This window comes from Microtus oregoni, unplaced genomic scaffold, assembly GCF_018167655.1.
Source record: "Microtus oregoni isolate MIOR12 unplaced genomic scaffold, Mior012 000071F_ref0000514, whole genome shotgun sequence".
NCBI classification, from domain to species: Eukaryota; Metazoa; Chordata; class Mammalia; order Rodentia; family Cricetidae; genus Microtus; species Microtus oregoni.
In genome coordinates this window covers 5,546,322-5,563,871 of record NW_024543978.1, presented here as the reverse complement: position 1 = coordinate 5,563,871, position 17,550 = coordinate 5,546,322, and the positions used below count along the sequence as shown (strand labels likewise).

Here is a 17,550-nt window from a genome sequence, read left to right as displayed (position 1 = left end):
GACTCTGGCCTCACTGCAGCTCTGTGGCTCCTCCCTAGAACCCGTAACCTAAGAGAAGGGCACTGAAGCCATGGCTTCCGAGTGCTGCCCATCTCTCTACCACGTTTCCCAAATAGTGGCACACCTCAAGACTGAGACTCTGGCTTGATACCCATGGTAAGTGGGAAGCATCTACAAAGAGACAGACCGAGGGGCCCAGCCCTCCCTGCAGGATCCTGAGAGTTGGGGTACACACTCACAGTTCTCCTCGTTGGCTTCCTGGCACTGTGTGTACTCACAGAACCTGAGGTCTAGCGCACAGTGAGCGTTCAGTAGCTGAAACACAATTCAAGCACACAGTGGCACTGGAAGCTTAATGTCATGGAGGCTCAGAGACACCTCACTAAGGCCACAGCTTGGGTGCCAGCATCACCCACCTCATAGAATTACGAACAAATGGGGACAAAGAAATCCTGACATGACTGGGCCTCCAACCTCACGAAGCCTGCTTCTCCCTAGGAAGAACTCCTACTCACGCCTTTGAACCCTTTCTAGCATCTCCCGTAGGAATTTTCTAACTTTCCCCACTGAAGTTAGACACCCCTCAAACATTCTCCATTTCTCCTTCAATCCAATCCACAGTTTAAAAACAAAACAAAACAACCAGACTCATTTCTGACAGATGCCCTTCATCTAACCCTCATAGGTCTCTGAGGAGAACTGTCCCATTTTAGAGACAAGGATGCTGGTTCTGAAGGACGTTCTCCTTGGGAGGGGACAGACTCAAGCCCAATGGTGTGCCCCTATCTTAGGTCTCAATTGCTCCCTAGGGGCTTGGTGGGCATGCCTGCCCATGCCTGACAAGGACTTCAGCAGGGGGTACCTGGCTCTTGAGAGCAGCAGGTTCTCATTAACTCACCGGTGCCTGGGACCCCTGCACCTGGCCTCCTTCAGATAGCACCGGCGTCCCTTCAAAGGGACCAGAACACACAAGGCCTGTTCTGGAACCCAGGCTCAAGGCCTCTGTCAAGCAGCAGGTTCTGGACCAACACTGACAGCTAACATCAATTCAAACTGGGAGAGTCCACTGACCAAGTACGTAACACACTCTTGCAAATACGATAGGGTGCTAGGGCCGGCCCGTGGGGACCCTGCCACCTACCAGGCACAAGGTATAACCTAAGAACCTCCCGAGCGTGAGTGTCCTCCCTGGTAGGAGGGCACCCCTGAATACATGATGCTCAGTTGTGTCTCGGGAACGCAAGGGCTTCCTAACTGCTGCTGTTGGATTTCAAAGCTTATGGTGGCCAGGTATTCAGGCTCCAAGATCACCATCTTCCTCTAAGTCGTTAAACGGAACTGCAATCAGAATTCACGAGACAAAAATCAAAGCACAAAGCAGCACCACAATCCCCAGACATGCCCTGAGCAGCACACCCAGGATACCCCCCCCCCCCCCCCCAATGGGCCTGGGAGCAAGCCAGGGGCCCTTAGCCAACATCTGCCTATCTGAAGTCGGCCCCACGCCTGCCAGATCCAGGCGTGTTGGCATTCCAGTCAGCCAGCCTCAGTGCCCCCGTGGGCTGCAATAAAAATTCCTAGACAGGTAGTCAGGTCGGAGGCCAGCGCAGGATGAGCAGGGAGGTGGAGAAGTGCGGGAACTCCCTCCTTATCCCGCAAGGGCTGGGGTGCCTGGGTGCTCTCCTGGGTCTGGACTGGAGTGCAGGATCTGAGGCCTGGCTGGGAAAAAGTCTAGGCTGGCTGAACCTGTCATGCCGTCCCCACAGAAAGGGGGGCGGAAGAGTGGGACTAGGCAGACCTCTGCTTTACTTCTTCCCAATGGGCCCCCCTTGCTCAAGGAGGCTAGCCAGCCAGTCACACTTGCCACTCAGACCCTAGCACAGTGGACATGAGATTTTTTTTCCTACTCCAGAGAGAGGACCTTACACAGCCCCATTTCCGGGGATGTTACAGTAAGACCACATGGTGGAGTCCCTGGATCCTATGGGTACAGTGAAAGCCTGCTGTTGTATCCTGAGACTAAAGTGACCCCAAGCACCTGTAGGAATTACCTGTGCTGTCCTTCTGCAGGTGAGGGAAGTACCACACCATCCACATCTGCACGGGTCTCCAGCCCCCTGCCCCATGTAGGGCTCTGGCCTGGGCCAACTAAACTCCCTCCCCTTCATGGTGCACAGACGCCAACCACAGCCATTCCCCAGAGATCTGACCTGGTGACCCTGACTTTCACAAGGCTGGGTGACCTGACCGGAGAAGGTCAAATAGCAAAGGTTCCTTTCTAAGAGGAGCTCTGCTTCTCCAAGCGCGGTGTTTTCAGAGGGGGTCTACCTATGTAGCCCCAATTGGCCTTGAACCAGAGACCTATCTGCCTCTGCCTCCCACGTGTTAGGCTTCATGTGGGTGCTTCTAAAAGACCAGGAGGGGGGCTTGGCATCCTGGACACGACTCCCATATGTCACTCACAGCCTTCCCAATGTTTGCCATTTCCAAATATCCTACTAAAGGAATTAAAATTGCTTAATATTTCCCAACTGGAAAAAACCAATTTGGGTTTACTTGGTTGTTTTGCTTTGCTTTGAGACAGGGTCTCACGTAGCCCAAGCTGGCCTCAAATCCCCTATGTAGCAGAGGACGACTTTGAACTCCTGATCAATCCTTCTGCCCCTCCTGTGCTAGGATATGAGGTGCACCCTATGCCACGCCCAGTTTACCCAGGGCTTCAAGCATGTGAGGCTAGCTACAGTTCCTGCCCATAATTAGATTCTTTTTCCCAGTGTTCTACCAACTGAGCTGCACGCCCAGCTATCCAACTCCTTTTTACTCCTAAGTTTTCCTTAAACATGGAGCCTCACGAAGCCAGCACTGTGTGGGCCATGTTTCCTTGCCCACACCTAACAAGCAGAACCCCGAGCATGGGCCTGTTAAGAGTAGACAATATGGCTGGAAAGCATCTCCAGGGGACCAGGCTATCCTGTCTCTGGAGGCCTCTGGGGACTTTCTCGGTAGGGCGGATACCTGAAAGTTTCTGGAGCCAGCCCAGCCAATCAGCAGCCTCCTGCCCTTCTCCCCATTTGTAAAATGGATGTAGGTGTCCCAAAGGGTAGCATGTGACACTGCACCTCGCATCCATTGGGGACAAGCTACACGCCGTCTGCACAGCCCTGCAGATGGTGGGACAAATGACCTTCACATCCATTCCACAGGTGATGAGCTGAGATCCGAGAGCCATGCCACAGTGATACCGCCTTTTCCTAAGGTGGATCTTAGTCTGTCAGAATCGCTTCTCCGGAGTTCCTTGGACAGCCACGCCCCAGCCCAACCCCCACAAGATAGCTAGCTCCATCCTGTGGTCTAGGCTGTCTGGGAGCACAGCAGTTTCTGAGTTCACCACCTCTGAGTAACCGCTTCCTTAAGACATGACTCACACCTGTCTGGGGTCACCCACATCCTCACTCCCTGCAAAGGTATGCAGGCCAGGTGAGGCGGGTGCAGGCAGAGGTGCTTCAGGCTGCTGCTAGTGGCTTTCGGAGTCCCACAGTCCCAGAGGAGCCAAATCCACCGTGACTACAAGGCTCTGCCTTGTGAGTCCCCCGGGCTGATGTGGAGATGAAGGCCTTGGCCTCGGGCATGGGGCTCAGAGGCAGGCTGCAAAGTGTCTCTCATGGGGAATTCTACTGAGTTCATTCCCTAGGGCCCAGGCTGGCCCTTGCAGCCCTTCCGCCCGTCCAAAGTGGCTGCTCCCTGGGTCACTCATACTGCAACATCATGGTCTCAAAGTCACGAGGCTGAGTCAGAGTTGACGAGCGTAGCACTGTGGGACCCACAGGCCTCTGAGGACAGGTGCAGAGGAAGGTGGGATTGGGACCTTGAGAGAGAGAAAACCTGGCAGAGGAGGCTAGAGCCTTCATACTGAGAGGGAAGGAAACTAAGTGTGTTGTGTGTTGGGGGGGGGGGGAGTATGGGAGAGAGGGAAAGCATGGACTCGGGTGGACTCGGGTCATGCTTCTGCCACAGCTCTGAACTTTCAGGATGGACTTGCTAGCACCCTGCCTGCTGCTCCTCTCCGCTTTGTCCCTCGCACCCTGTGGGTCACAGTGACCCGTCCTCCAGTTACAACCCAACACTGGACAGTTCCTGTTCTCTCCTGCTCCCAGCCACAGGGATCACTGCCCGCTGGCTCGGGGACCCTTCCAAGAGAAGGGTGCGGCGGAAGGGAGGGGGGCGGGGAGCTTTCCCAGCCAGCCAAAAGGATCACACACAGACCCATCTGGAAAAGGCTGAGAGGGTAAAGGGACAGAGAGGCCTCAAATCAACCACACCCCTGACACCACGACAGGTGGCTCTAAAACCTTGGCTCTGCCGGGCAAGCCAAGCCCAGCTTCGGGAACCCTCAGCCCAGGTTCAAATCTGCCTTGCAACTCTGTGCTGAGTGATCCCTGGCAAGCAAGCGACTTGGCTCCTCCTCCTCGTGTGCACTGAGGCTGCCATGAGGATTAATGAGGTGGGGCGTGCCAAGTGCTGAGAGCATCTGCCACGGCTAGGGTTTAAAAAGCCACTGCTCGCCGTGGGGGGAGCGCCTAGATCAACCTCCAAGCAGACAGGGCTGTGAGAAGCCAGGGTTGTTTCCTCAATCCTGACGACGTCTTCCAGGGTCTCCCCTTTCTCGCTCTTATTTTTGAAGCCCCTCCCCCCCCCCAGCATCTGAATCTATTCCAGAGCAAAGCCCTCAAGCGTCTCTCTAGACTGTAAAGGGTAGAACTCGACATCTGTGCAAGAAGCAGGCAAGATGAAACAGAAGCCTCTGTGCGGACTCTGGCGTGAGACGCCGGCTTTCAAGAAAGGCAAACAAAGTGTTATCAGGCGATTGTTGCACTCAGTGGGATCTTACTCCAGGTCTCTCACTTACAGCAGGGGTCTGGAGGACTAGAGAGCTGAAAGTAGGGTATGCCACCTGCAGGGAGGGATTCGGCAAGACAGCCTGCGAGTTGTTAAGCAACAACAGTGACAAGGAGGGCAACAAGGGGCCGGTCGAAGGGCCTGGTGGCTTCTAGAGGGAGCAATCCCCCTCCCTGCCAGGACTCTGTGGCCTCCACGGCTGTGCATCCTAGAATGTCAGTGACATCACTGCTCAAACACACTCGAGAGCACACCAGGACAACCACTGGTGTAAGGATCTCAGCCCAGTGAGAGGATGCTATGATTGATTAGCAATGTCTGCCAGGAGCAGCAAGTGGAGTACTTAATCGAATGGCAGGTACTAGACAGTCCCGATCTATACTTTGAAAGAGTCACAAAGCAGACCAATAAAGTCACCAGCAAGTCTCGCACTACCAGGCCAAGAACAGAACAGACCCTGCTGACGTGCTCTGTGCCTGGCCTGGGCTGAGAGCTGCAAACTTGAGAATACCGGAGCCAGGAATGCATACTATAATGGAGTGGGTGACCCAGCGGGAAATCATCAGAATTCAGGAGAGGAAATCAGCCAGGAAAGAAATCACATAGGGAGAGAAATACGCAGGTAATTATCAACTCTTGGATCCGAACTTATACTTGGAGCCTCGATTCGGGGCCATGGGAAGCTGGCCGTATAATTACACCTCTGGGCCACGTGGCAAACAGCTCTAATTATCTCCTAGATGGGACCAAAGTGACCATTTTAATCTAGAGCCCAAAGCAACTAGTAAAATTAGGCAGCAATCGCGCGGCAAGCAAGTTCACATGCCTGACAGCTGTGCAAGGACCGGCCACAGCAGACATCTAATAATTATCATCAGAGAAACGGGACAGGCAGGGTAGTGACTTCTTCCACAGACCGTACTGGGCGCCAGACCCACTCAAGAGCACATTTAGTGGGTCTCCACCGTCCTTGCAAAGACAACGACCATGTTCAAAGCCCGGTTCCGACACCCCTCATATCCTCCTAATCCCATAAATAGATTAGAGAAACAGCTCCCTCCTAAGGCCGTGACCCCAGGGCCACTGAGCTTGGCCCCGCGTGAATCACCAGTGGCTCACCGTGACTGCACTCCCAAGTGACTGAACGATAAGGAGGAGGCGCAGACACCAATAAATGAATCACGCCTTCCACAAGACCAAACCTTTGGCTTTTGCAGACACCAATTACAAAGTAGAAAGAAAAGAACAAAGAAATTACTCAAGGTGTTTGCGCAAAGTTGATTCATAGGTTCACAGAATTATTACCGGCTGAATTGTTTGTGGAAAGGCAATTAGAGCCGTGACCAGACGAAGCTCACCAACCAGGGAGCCGGGGACTTGCAAAATGGGAGCGCACGTGCGCATTCCTGGGGGCTTCCAGGTTCGGGGAGCCCCCTCCCTTTTCACCCTCTGACCTTGAGTTCTGTAGGTGAGCAGACAGCCACCTGGAGTGTGGAGGAGCTCCGGTACAGAGTCTGAGCAAGTCCAGACATACTGGAAAAACTCAGAGACTGCTTGCCCTTCTTTGGCTGGAAGGCTAAGCATGCAGCCACCAAACCCTAACACGCCATCTCAGCCACCACCCACAGGAGGCTTAGATCAAAGGTTCGCTTCCTATTGTGGAGCCTGTCCTAAATTAGAAAAGGGGTCTCCCGAGAGTCAACTCAAGGGCTGGGGTTGGAACCGCACCAAAAAGCTTTCGCAGTCTGTGGACTTGCGGTCCCCTGGTGGGGGGCCTGATTTGAGAGAACTATTGTACCGCCCACCTGTCTCCTGCTCCCAGGCACAGTCCCACCTGGCACTGACACTGGCACCCCACGGCCTCTCATTGACCTCTCACCTCTCGCCTAACGGATGGCTTCTCTAATCGCTCAGCACAGGAAACAGGCAGCTCGCCCAGCAGCAGGAGCTACACACGGCAAGGCAAGAGGGCTGTACCAAAGACTTCCAGGCTGGAGACTGCAGGAGAGCTCGGTCCTGTGGGACACGGTGGCCCGGATGGTGCTTTGAGGGACCGGAAGCAAGTGGGCCCAGGGTGCTCCTCCTGGAGCCTAGTCTTGGTGGAGGGGGTGAACAGGTAAGCCAGGACCACTGGGGCTGGAAGACCTCTCGGGAAGGACAGGTTGTCTTGCCCAAATTTGCTAACAACAACAACAACAACAAAAAACCCAGATGTGGCTTTCCACTACTCTTCTGCCTAGGACAGCCAGGAAACTGGCTTTAACCGTCCAAAGCTTAAGGCAATTTGAGCCGAAGCAAAGGATTTCATAGACCGACCCCCCCCCACCCCGTGGGAAATTTAAACACACAACATTACATGTTTACGTATATCCACTATAATGCATTTGGGACTATGTTACAGACAGGAAGGAAAGCCATTGTGAGCGCCAGTCAGACGGCTCAGCTGGTTAAGGGGCTGCTTGCCACCAAGCCTTAATGCCCTGAGTTCAACCCCTCGGGACCACAGGGTATGAGGTGAGAACAGACTTCCCCATGTGCGTCCTTGGATTTCCACACCTGTGTGTCTGTACAGCGTTGAACCTAGACGCCCACACAAACCCGTGTCTGGATCGTCACTTCTACCGTGAACTCTTAAAGTCAAGGATGAACACCTTAGCTCCTGGATCCTTTAGGGACCATCTAAATGAGAAACTATTGGTAGCAGGAGAGGAGACAGCGGCCACAGGCAGACCCTCACATGTCCCTTTACAGAACACTGCCCCATGCTCCTGTCAGCCGTGGGAAAACTGGTGTCCAGCACAAATCCACACGCTCTCCCTCCCGCTGGTTATCTGCCTGTTGCCCGGCTCTGTACCAGTATTGATCAGAGTCCTACCTGTTCAGCGGGGCTAAGTATGGCCTACTGCCACCACGAGTATATGTTTTAGGGACGGGCAAGATGTAGCAGTTTCTCCAAACCCCAGACACGTGACTCTCCAGATCTGGGCTGCGCCTGTCCATCCCTGGGGAATCCAGTACTACTATCGAGGGGAGGAAGGGGGTCAGATGCCGACAGTTCCTCCAGTGACAGAGGAAATGAAGAGGCCTGTTCCTGCCTTTGTGAGAAACAGATAACCTATGAGAACGCAAAGGCTGATGGGACAGGACTAAGGGGGCTAAGGCTACAAGGCTGCCTTGGGCAACTCAGTGAGATATTGTCTCAAAAACAAACAATTCCTTTTTTTTAAAGGGCTGGGGAATGTAGCTCAATGTTAGTGTTTGGGATCACCATCTAACCCCTTGAGTAAGTCCCAACAACCCAAAACTTCCCTCAAACTCTCAGGGATCCAATGGCCTCTGTCTCCTGAGTGCTGGGATTAAAGGTGTAAGCCGCCAGACCCAGCTCCAAAACTTAAGTCCAGCCACGCTATGCAGGAACCAACTCCTCCCTCCCGGGCCTAGCAGGTCAGCAGCTCTCCAGGTCCTCTCCCAGCATCTTCGTGTAGGAGATGGTATTGTATTTTTGTCGTTCTGGAACCTTAGTAGGACTGCAGCAACGGGGCTGGTTAAGGACACATCTGGGTTGTGGTGGGGAGGCTCGCCTGCTGATTTCCTGCACCTTGAATCGGCTCTGAAATCTCTGAGTTGGTGGGTAGGAGGAAGGTACAGCTTCCTGCCCCAAAGACTAGGAACTTCCGAGCGTTAGGGATAATCTGTGCCGGGGAGCACAAAGCAGACGTCACACCTCGCTCCATTTTACAGAGGGCTAAGTGGAGACACAGGAAGGATCTCTCTTGTGTTTGCCTCAGAACTAAAGTTCTTCAACGCCGGTGCCTTGACCACATCCTGATCTGCCTGGAATATTTTGGAAGCCTGCTTATTCAAACAGGCAGGAATGAACGCTGCAGCTCCTAGAAACTTCAGGAGCCAACACAGGCTCTCCTGGCCCCAGTAGGAATCAGTGTCTATTTGGGGTGATGGGTATCATGAACAGACCCCAGCATCTGCCATTTCAAGACTGTCACCTGCACATCCTCCTACCCTGCCCACTTCCTGGCCTAACCAATGCTCCTGAGGCACCCATCAGGCTGGGGGAGCATGACAACCAACAGACACAGGCCACAGCCTCTCTGAGATTGGTGACTGGCAACATAGACACAAAAAGGCTACTGTACAGACATCAAGTGACCACCAGGTCAGGTGTGAAGGTTCAAAGAGAGGGGACCTGGAGCCCAGTGAGGACTTTCCCAATTTCCTCGGCCCTGGATCTGGCTATGCCTTCCTGCTGGGATCGTCTATGGAATATTCTACAGCTGTTGTGCCGTTCCCAATTGTCACAACACCTGAATGACACGGGGCACAAGCATGGGGCAAATGCTATTAAATGCCAGAAGGCGTTCTGTGCTCTCTGGGGACATCCGTCAGTCCTGTGTCAAACTCAGCGGTAACACGCTGGCTGGCGCTGGTGTCCTAGCAAAGACTCCAGCTCCCCACACAGCCCAAGGGGCAAACTCATTTCCAGGGACCTTGAGGCCTGGCCAAGGGAAATGGCCCTAGCAGCTTACAGTGGCAGCTGACTGACCAACAGACAATACAACAGGGGCCTACAATCTTACGGCTAACGAACCCCTACAACGGGAAATCTTGCGAAGAGCACTGAGTGTGGTGTGGGAGGCGGAATACGTGTAGAGACTATCTGGGACCTGGTTTGGAGGCTCAGCTGAGCATCAGATCCCAGCTGTGTGACCTGGGACAAATGCTCAGCTTCTCCTCTCAGATCTCAGATCCCGTTCTTCTACCTGTAGATTGGTGGTAACAATAGCTCTCTCACGGGGTTGTTTGTAAGACCGAGGGAGGGAAAAATTCGTCACTAGTACCTGGCACGCAAAAATCTCTCCAGATCCAACCAGCGAAAGGAAGTAAACATCTACCAGTCACCCTGGGAACAGAGGGAAGCCATTCTGCAGCTCCCAGAGAGCTGACGCCCCAAACTTTTGCAGGTTCCACCACCCCCCACCTCCGCCCATGGTGCTGGAGCCATGCTATGAGCCAAGCAGCCCTGGGAATTTTCCTCAGCCTGGTGAAAGTGGCTTCTGCCAGTGACTGACAAGACCCTGGCAAGACCCCCACCCCACCCCCACTCAAGGTGTCAGGGTTTGGCTTTGTAGCATCATCGGATGGGGAGATGAGACTGTCAGCGCTCTGGGTTGCCATGGCTTCCTAGAGAGGCGCAGCCCACTTTGGGAAGAAGGCAGGGAGAACTAGAACAGAGGCCCTATTCCTCACACTGAAGAGCAGGCCTTTGTAACTGAAGCTAAGCGCGAACCCTAACTTCCCAAACTGTGGGCCTCTTACCGACCCCTAGACACCAGTCTTATGAACTGGACCCAGTGGGTATCTGGATGTCACAGGGCAGCGTTGATTTCACGGCTCAAGTTTATGCCTTCCCACTGCCTCTGCCCTGGCCCCAAAGCTGCCGGGATTAAGAGACCCCTGCTGGCAAGTCCTGAGACACTGTCTGGGCCTCCTGCACCAGGGCAGGCATGCTGGGGGTTCCCGCTAGCTCTGCGGTGGGCCTGGCAAAGACAGGATAGTGACAGCAATATTCAATTACCCACATTCAAGGTCAGCATCCCAGGTGGGCCTGCGGATTCCAACATTCCCAGCTGGTCTGGGGATGGGGAAACCTGCCCTTGGCAGAGTGCCAGGTTGCGACCATCAGAGGACAGGGCAAAACAGTCACAGCTAATCGGAGCCCACCACCACCCCTACCTCAGAAGAGGCCACCGTGCCAGACAAGGATCTCCAGATCCTTGCCCCATTTCAGTGCAGAGGGGTTGTGTGACACATTGTGTTGGAGCACATGACAGACGGCAAGGCAGCATGCAACAGCTGGGCTTCTCTGTCCCTCTGATCCTTGGCCACTCTGCAGGAGAGGTCACTCAATGGTAGACTATGTCTGTGTGTGTGGTGGTGGTGGGGGGGAATTTGTAGGTTTTCTTGGTGAGAGAAGAAATAAAATAAAAGCTGCCGGCATTAGAACCCAGGAGCAGCAGAGGCAGTGGTTTGTCTAGCAAGGTCGTGGGTTCCACCCTCAGCCCAGAAAAGAATCAACCCCTCAATCTATCTAGGAGTTTGACACCGACATTTCGCCACCCAGGCCCTCTGTAAACGAAAGGTCTAGTCCGCATGGACACGTGCATGCGGTACTGGTGGGCTTAGAGGAAGGGGAAACCTTCCAGTTAATTATGTATTTGTTCTGTAGTGCTGGAGATGGAACCCATAGCCCCTCACACAGCAGACCAGTGCTCTTACCACTGAACCACACTTCCAACCCACAGTGGCCCGAGGGAGTGCACCACAGGCTGACGGTGCTGGCCTCTGAAAGCACCATCCAGGGATGGGGGGCACCCCGGTAGCTTCTTCAGGCTTCCCTGGGACACACAGAGAGCAGACGTGTAGACACGCAGCTCTATAAGCGCGTGGGCCGTGCCTGTGTTATGTATGACTTTCAGAAAGCAAATTGGAGGCTTTGACCCCCTGCTCTCAGCTTGGGCATCGTCAAAGAAGCTGATGTTGTGGGGAGGGACTCAGCCTCCCGGGCCTGCCCGTGGACGGCGGCACCCCAAGAGAGAAGGCCACACCACACGGCAGTCTGCTTTGACATTATTTCCTTACTTTTAAATAATCGGTTGCCTGGGCCACCGAGTCAGCTTTTGCCAGCCTCTCCCTCTCCCGAAGCCCCTGGCTGCTGTCAACCTCTCTTTTTGGGTTTAACCACCCCCCCTCCCCCCGTAACCCCACCTTGCTCTCTTCTTTACAAGGATAGCAAAAAAAAATGCAACTTTTTGGGAGAGGGGACTTCCTTGCTGTCCCCCTAACTGGGAGGGAAGGCAGCAAGGGGCAGGAGCGGCGTGCAAGCCCGTGCCCACGTGTGAGATCATCCCCAGCAGTGCACCTTCACAAGACACTAGTCTGGCCCGTCTGCTCCAACGACAGTCACAACACGCTGCTCCCTGGCTGCCTAATGACCTACAACCCAGACAGCAGGAAATCTGTGGGTTAGAAGTCCCGGCGCAGAAGCCCACGAGGGAAACAGTTGCTGGCCCATGTGCACCATTCACCCTGGACCCAGAAACACCCTCCTGTCCTGGAGCCAAACCCTTCATCAAACACCGGCTTAAGCCATCTCCTTCCCCTGTGGTATATACACAATGAGCGCCCCCAAAGCCGAGCGGATGAGTGGAGGGGCAGGTGTCAACTTCAAGGACAAATGGCTGATTTCCGGAAGGTCCCTCTCCAGCACCCAAGTGTCTCTGCTGAAACCAGAAGTGGTTCCCAGCAGGGCATCTGCAGATGGCTGGAGACCATGTGTCACAACTAGGAGAGAGAGGGGTACTGGCATCTGGTGGGTAGAGGCCACCTGCACGGGCCAGTCATCTCTCTCCCAGCCAAGTTATCTGGTCCAGTCTGGAGGCTGAGTCACCCCGGATTCAAACAGTGTTAAACATGAGTGGTGTGCACCAGACAAGCCAAAAGAGGGACAGCTGGATGATCTGAGTGGCTAAGGGTTCAGGATGGTGTGCGGGTAGGGGATGGAGGGGGGTACGTGTTTATGTGAGAGCATTTACGTAAAGGGGCGCATGCCTGCGGAGGCCAGAGAAGAACGCCCAGTGCTGGGCCTCAAGCGCTGTTCACCTCACTTAAAAAATGTTTTCAGATATTTATGTATTTATTTCAAATGTGAGCGTGCCCGTGCATATGTGTGTACAGGCTTGTGTGTGTGGGTGTGTAAGTGCACATATATCTCTGGAGTCCTGGGCTTGAACTCAGATCATCTGTCTTGGCAGCAATTGCCCTTACCTGCTGAGCCATACTGCAGACCTCCACCTTATGTTTTGAGACGGGGTAACTCACTGGCCTGGACTACTGTGCTAGACTGGCTGTCCAGCAAACACTCGGGCCTCCACCTCCCCAGCACGGGGGTTACAAGTGTGTGTCACCAACCTTTGGTGTGCCCTGGAAATCACTTTAACCACTGAGCTATCTTTCCAGCCCTGAAATGGTTTGAATTAGGGCTGGGGAAGGAAGGGATCAGTGGCTTAAGGACCCTGACCAGACAGTGGTATTAACAACTGAGCTGCTCCTGCATAGGACCCAGGGCCCTGCTAAAATGAAAGCCAAACAGCCAGGACTGAGGGACCCCAGCACCCGGTCAGTCCAGGAAGTACTCTTGGAAGTCACAGGGAAAGCAGGAGTTCAAAGTCAGGGGTTCCACTCTGAGATACGGTAGTTCTGGAAAGAGGCGGAAAGTGCAGAGAAAAATGTGTACGCGGGGTAAGGAGTGGGTTTCTCAAAGCTGTGGGCTCAGGTTGGTTCCCAAAGAACTGTTGCAGGTGGGTCTCCTCTGCCACCAAATTCAGGGAGCAGCACATGGGGGTCCAAGAAAAATGACTCCGATCAAGGACGGGGATGGATTGGGGGGCCCTTAAGTCAGGCGTCCTACCTTGGTTTTCCTCATCTCTCTACCTGAAACACAAGGACTCCAAGCTCACTCAGCCCCTCCCGGGTCTGAAACACAGGAGGCCTGAAGAACACGTGGGAGAATAGACCAGCAAGGGGGCTGGGGAGAAGCCCCAGCACCAAAGCCTCTGCTGGAGAACAGGGATCAAAGGCTGTAGGTTAGGCTTCAGAGGTAGGGTGCACTCTTCCAATGAGGAAACTGAGACCCAGGAAGGCTTAAAACTCTCTTCTGAACCAGTGTCCTTGCAAGAACGAACTTCCATCCTGCTAAGGAAAACAGCCTTCCTGTTCCTGCCCGGCAAGAGCTTCCAGGAAACACCAGGCCTTAGGGCTTCCTCAAACCAGACTTTTATTAAAGTGAGCCCCTCCCTGTTTTACTCTCTCTTTTAGTAAGAAGTAGACTGTTCGGACACAATGTGGGGACAGTCCTGAACCAACCCAGGTGGATGGTGGGGGATTTCCAGACATTAACCCTATAGGTGGGGGAGAACACGGGGTATCACCAAGAGTTTCAAGCCATCTTGGTCTCAACCAAGACATTATTTGGGACAATTATAAGTCCATTCTAGCCTTTCAGCATGTGGGTTCCAGGGGACTGAACATGGGTTGTCAGGCTAGACAGCATTCTGCTCACACTACGATTGATTCAATGAAGGGACGAGATTAAGAATGATGTGCTTTGTTGGTTTTTCAAAATCTAGGAACACGGAAAAGACCACAGTGTCCTACTGTGCCTAGACTTCGGAATGTGGTGTCTCCTGAAGTGGGTCCCTCACTTTTGTGGGAAGACAAATCCCCGGAGCTGCGGTCGGCCTCTTACCAGACATGTGTGGACTTATTTTTAATAATATCCCGGTGATTTCATGAACCTCCCGAGATCCCACGGGCTCCTGGGAAGCAATAGGGTTTGACGCCAAAAGAAGACCGCAAACACTGGCTCTTGGCAGGTTCTCCTGACACCTCCAGGCTTGGGGCAGCACAAGGCTGCTGGGGAGAAGTCGGGTACCCCAGAGCTTTCGATTCCAGACTGGGAGACGGTGAGTCAGGGGTGGCATGAGGACCCAAGCCTGCTTCCCCTGCCCAAGTGGGGCTTGTCGTAGGTTATTTTTACCCCTTGTGCTTTACTGTACATTCTGGGGGTTGGGGTGGGGGTGCACAAACTGTAGCAGCTGCCTGCGAAACCAGCTCATGAGTCACCTAGAGACTGCCCTGTTCTGTAGCAGTTGCCCCTGGGCTCCACTAGAGGAAGGATGTCTGGGTTAGGGAAAGGCTGGGTGCCCTTTTGCCTAAAATGCTTTGGGGTAAGACGGGGGAAACTAAACAGAGAAACAAAAGGTGCCCCCCCCCCCAAAAAGCGAGTTAGGGGAAGAGTGCAGATTAGATGGCAGATGGCAACGGGTGAAGTCTCAATTCTTTAACCAACTCAACAGCCACCTGGGTGGGTCACAGAAGGAAGTAGATGCTTCCTAATCTCAACTTCTGGTGGTTCAGGATGTTGACAACGGGCCGGAGGCTCAAGCAAGGCACTCACCACCCTCGGTCTACCATCTCGAAGAAGATCCCAACACAAACAGCCCCAAAACTTTGACTCATTTGTAACCACCATCCCAGCCAGAGTAAGCCAAGCAGTCCAGACAGGCTATTTATAGGAGTCCGGGACAGACATTCACAATGACACACACTGGGGATACGCGGTGGGCTAGACGCACCAGCTCCAAGTCTTGGATTCAGACACCTGGACACAGACGGTCCGCAGATTTGGCTGGATTCGGACCACACTGACCCCGGCCATACGCGCACACCAAATCAGACACCCAGTGATGCAGGGCACTCAGACTCACACACCGGCACAGATCGCGACTCAAATCCACAGACATCCAGAGACGCGCCGAGACTCAGACAGACCGACCAGCGCACTCCACAGACGCACGGAAACCGGTTACATATCACCACGGCCACTCCAGACACACGCCAGGAACCCCAGACACCTCCCGGGCCAGACAGTGTTTCCCCCGCCCGCTCCCCCCGCCCAAAGTTGATAAAGAGCCTAATTGCTCCATCGCCTCGGCCCCTGGGGAAAACGGAATGGAAACTTCCCCGGCACGGTCCGCCTGGCCCTCCCGCGCGGCGCGACGTCCCCGCCGAGCCCCGGGTCCGAGTCGGACCGGGCGGGGCGCGCGCGGCGGGGACCGTGCCAGGCTCGCAGCGCCGCGGGACAAAGCCAGGCCGGCCGCCAGCTGCCGCGAGCCTTCGGGAGGGCGCGCCCCGGGCGCGGCGGACGCAGCTGGGAAGCCTGGGTGAAGCAGGCGCGCGGCTCCCGAGATCCCACGCGATCGCGACGTCCCGGGCCGGGGATCCCACGAGGCTGTCCCGGGGGGGAAAGGGGCTCACTCACTGATCTCCATGCTGGGGAACAAAGAGCGCTGGCAGTTGCACGCGCAGGAGACATTGGGCTGCCCGGCGGCGGCGGCGGCGGCGGCGGTGCCGTTGACCCCCATCAAGTGGTCACGGGCGGCGCGGGGCGCGAGGCGCGGGACGCGGGGGCGGCTCCGGCCGGCGCACGGGGCTCGGGCCCTGCATACAGCGCCCGGCGCTGCGCGGGCTCGGGGCGCCGCCGAGGTCCCCGGGGCGAGCTGGGTCCCCCGGCCGCCGAGCGGGAATCCCGGGTCGGCGGGCCGTGGCCGCGGGCGGCGTGCGGGGCACGGGCGGGCGGCCGGGGCGCGGAGCCGCCGGGCTCAGCCTGCGCGCCGGCCGATCCGCAGCCGAGCGCCGCCGCCCGCTCCTCATTCAAGTCCAAGGAGATCGGGTTGCGCCGCGCGCCCGCGGTCGGAGGCAGGCAGACGGTCTGACGTCAGCGCTAGACGGGGCTGCCGGTTCCCACCGCGCGGGGGCCGCGGAGGGGGCGCGCGCTGCGCCAATCCCCGCCGACGGCCCCCGCACCCTCCTCGGCCCGGGGGGCGGGCCCGCCGCGCACGGGGCGGGCTCTTAAAGGGCCCGAGCCCCGTGCCCGCGTAGACCCGGCGCCCGCGTTTCTAGACCCGGCGCCCTCGGGAATCACCCCCGGTCAGGTCCCCGGGGGTTCCCAGGCCTGCGGCGGCCGTACCCAAAGCAAGACTCAAGCAGTTACAGTATTCTCACCCCGCCCAACTCCTGTCCCTGGGGTCCTCCACCTGGGCTTTTGGGAGGCTCCCGAGAACTGAACCCTTGGGGGGTTCAATGCATGGAAATAAGAGCCTAATGAGCCCCCGGATAAAGACCACCGTTAGTCAGATTTCTCAGGAGATTCTGCAGCCACACGAGGCTCCAGACCCCTCCCGCCACCCCTCTACCCCCCTTCCTCGCGCCCTGGCACTTTAACAGGGTTTGGGATAGACTGGGGCTCCTGTAGACACGCCCCGGATTGCGCCCTCAGGGCCTGCTCTTGTAAATTAGTGCCCAGGCAAGGAGGGGGGGGGGTCACTGTCATGGGGCACCCAAGAGTTACACACTCTCTATCTGCTGCCCCAAGCTTGCCCCCACCGGCTGGCTAGGCTCAGAGTGTAAAAGGGGGTCACGGGAGTGTGCTTTTTGTTCATTAAGTCTTAATTAATTACTCGAGAGCTATGGGAACCCATGCTCCGGCTACAAAGATATTAAACTATTACGTAAGAGGCCTCCCATCCCTAGCGCAACTCCAGCCTCAAAAGTGAAGTGTGCCTCTTTGATCCCTTCCTAACTTACACCAGCTCTGTGGTGCACCTACAGAGAGTAACGTCACACTGTAGCAACTTGGGGAGGCAAAATATTTGATTAGGGTCCATTTTACAGCCGGGGAAAGTGGTCAGCGAAGCTCAGGTTGAGGAGGGTGCAGGAAGTTGGAACCTGACTTCTGTCCAAGCTGGAGGTGAGGGGTACCGGGACAGGTGCCCCTCTGCAGGCCGTGGTCCTTTCTCTTGGGGTAGGGGGAAGCTTTTAAGAGTTCTTGTTATTTTATTTTTAATAGACTGGATGGAGGAGGAGAAGGTGGAGCTGAGAGAATAGTCTAGAGTTTGCAGAGCAGCACAGGAAGCGGGTTCTCCTCCCTACCTTTAGGGACTTTCCTGGAGGATTCACCCTGGAGCCCCATCCTGCCCCAGGGAGATTCCAAGATGCTCCAGCCCATTTGTTTGAAAG

At 55.4% G+C, this 17,550-nt stretch overlaps 1 protein-coding gene across 1 annotated transcript in view; it reads right to left on the bottom strand.

Moving 5' to 3' along the window:
- Positions 1 to 16,335, bottom strand: part of Pmepa1 (prostate transmembrane protein, androgen induced 1) — a 51,363-nt gene extending 35,028 nt beyond the window's left edge. Inside the window, exon 1 of the mRNA XM_041641747.1 lies at positions 15,794 to 16,335. Coding sequence (XP_041497681.1) covers positions 15,794 to 15,896 — 103 coding nt within the window. The 5' untranslated portion in view covers positions 15,897 to 16,335. The remainder of the gene's footprint in view (positions 1 to 15,793) is intronic.
- Between the last annotated feature and the right edge of the window lie 1,215 nt (positions 16,336 to 17,550).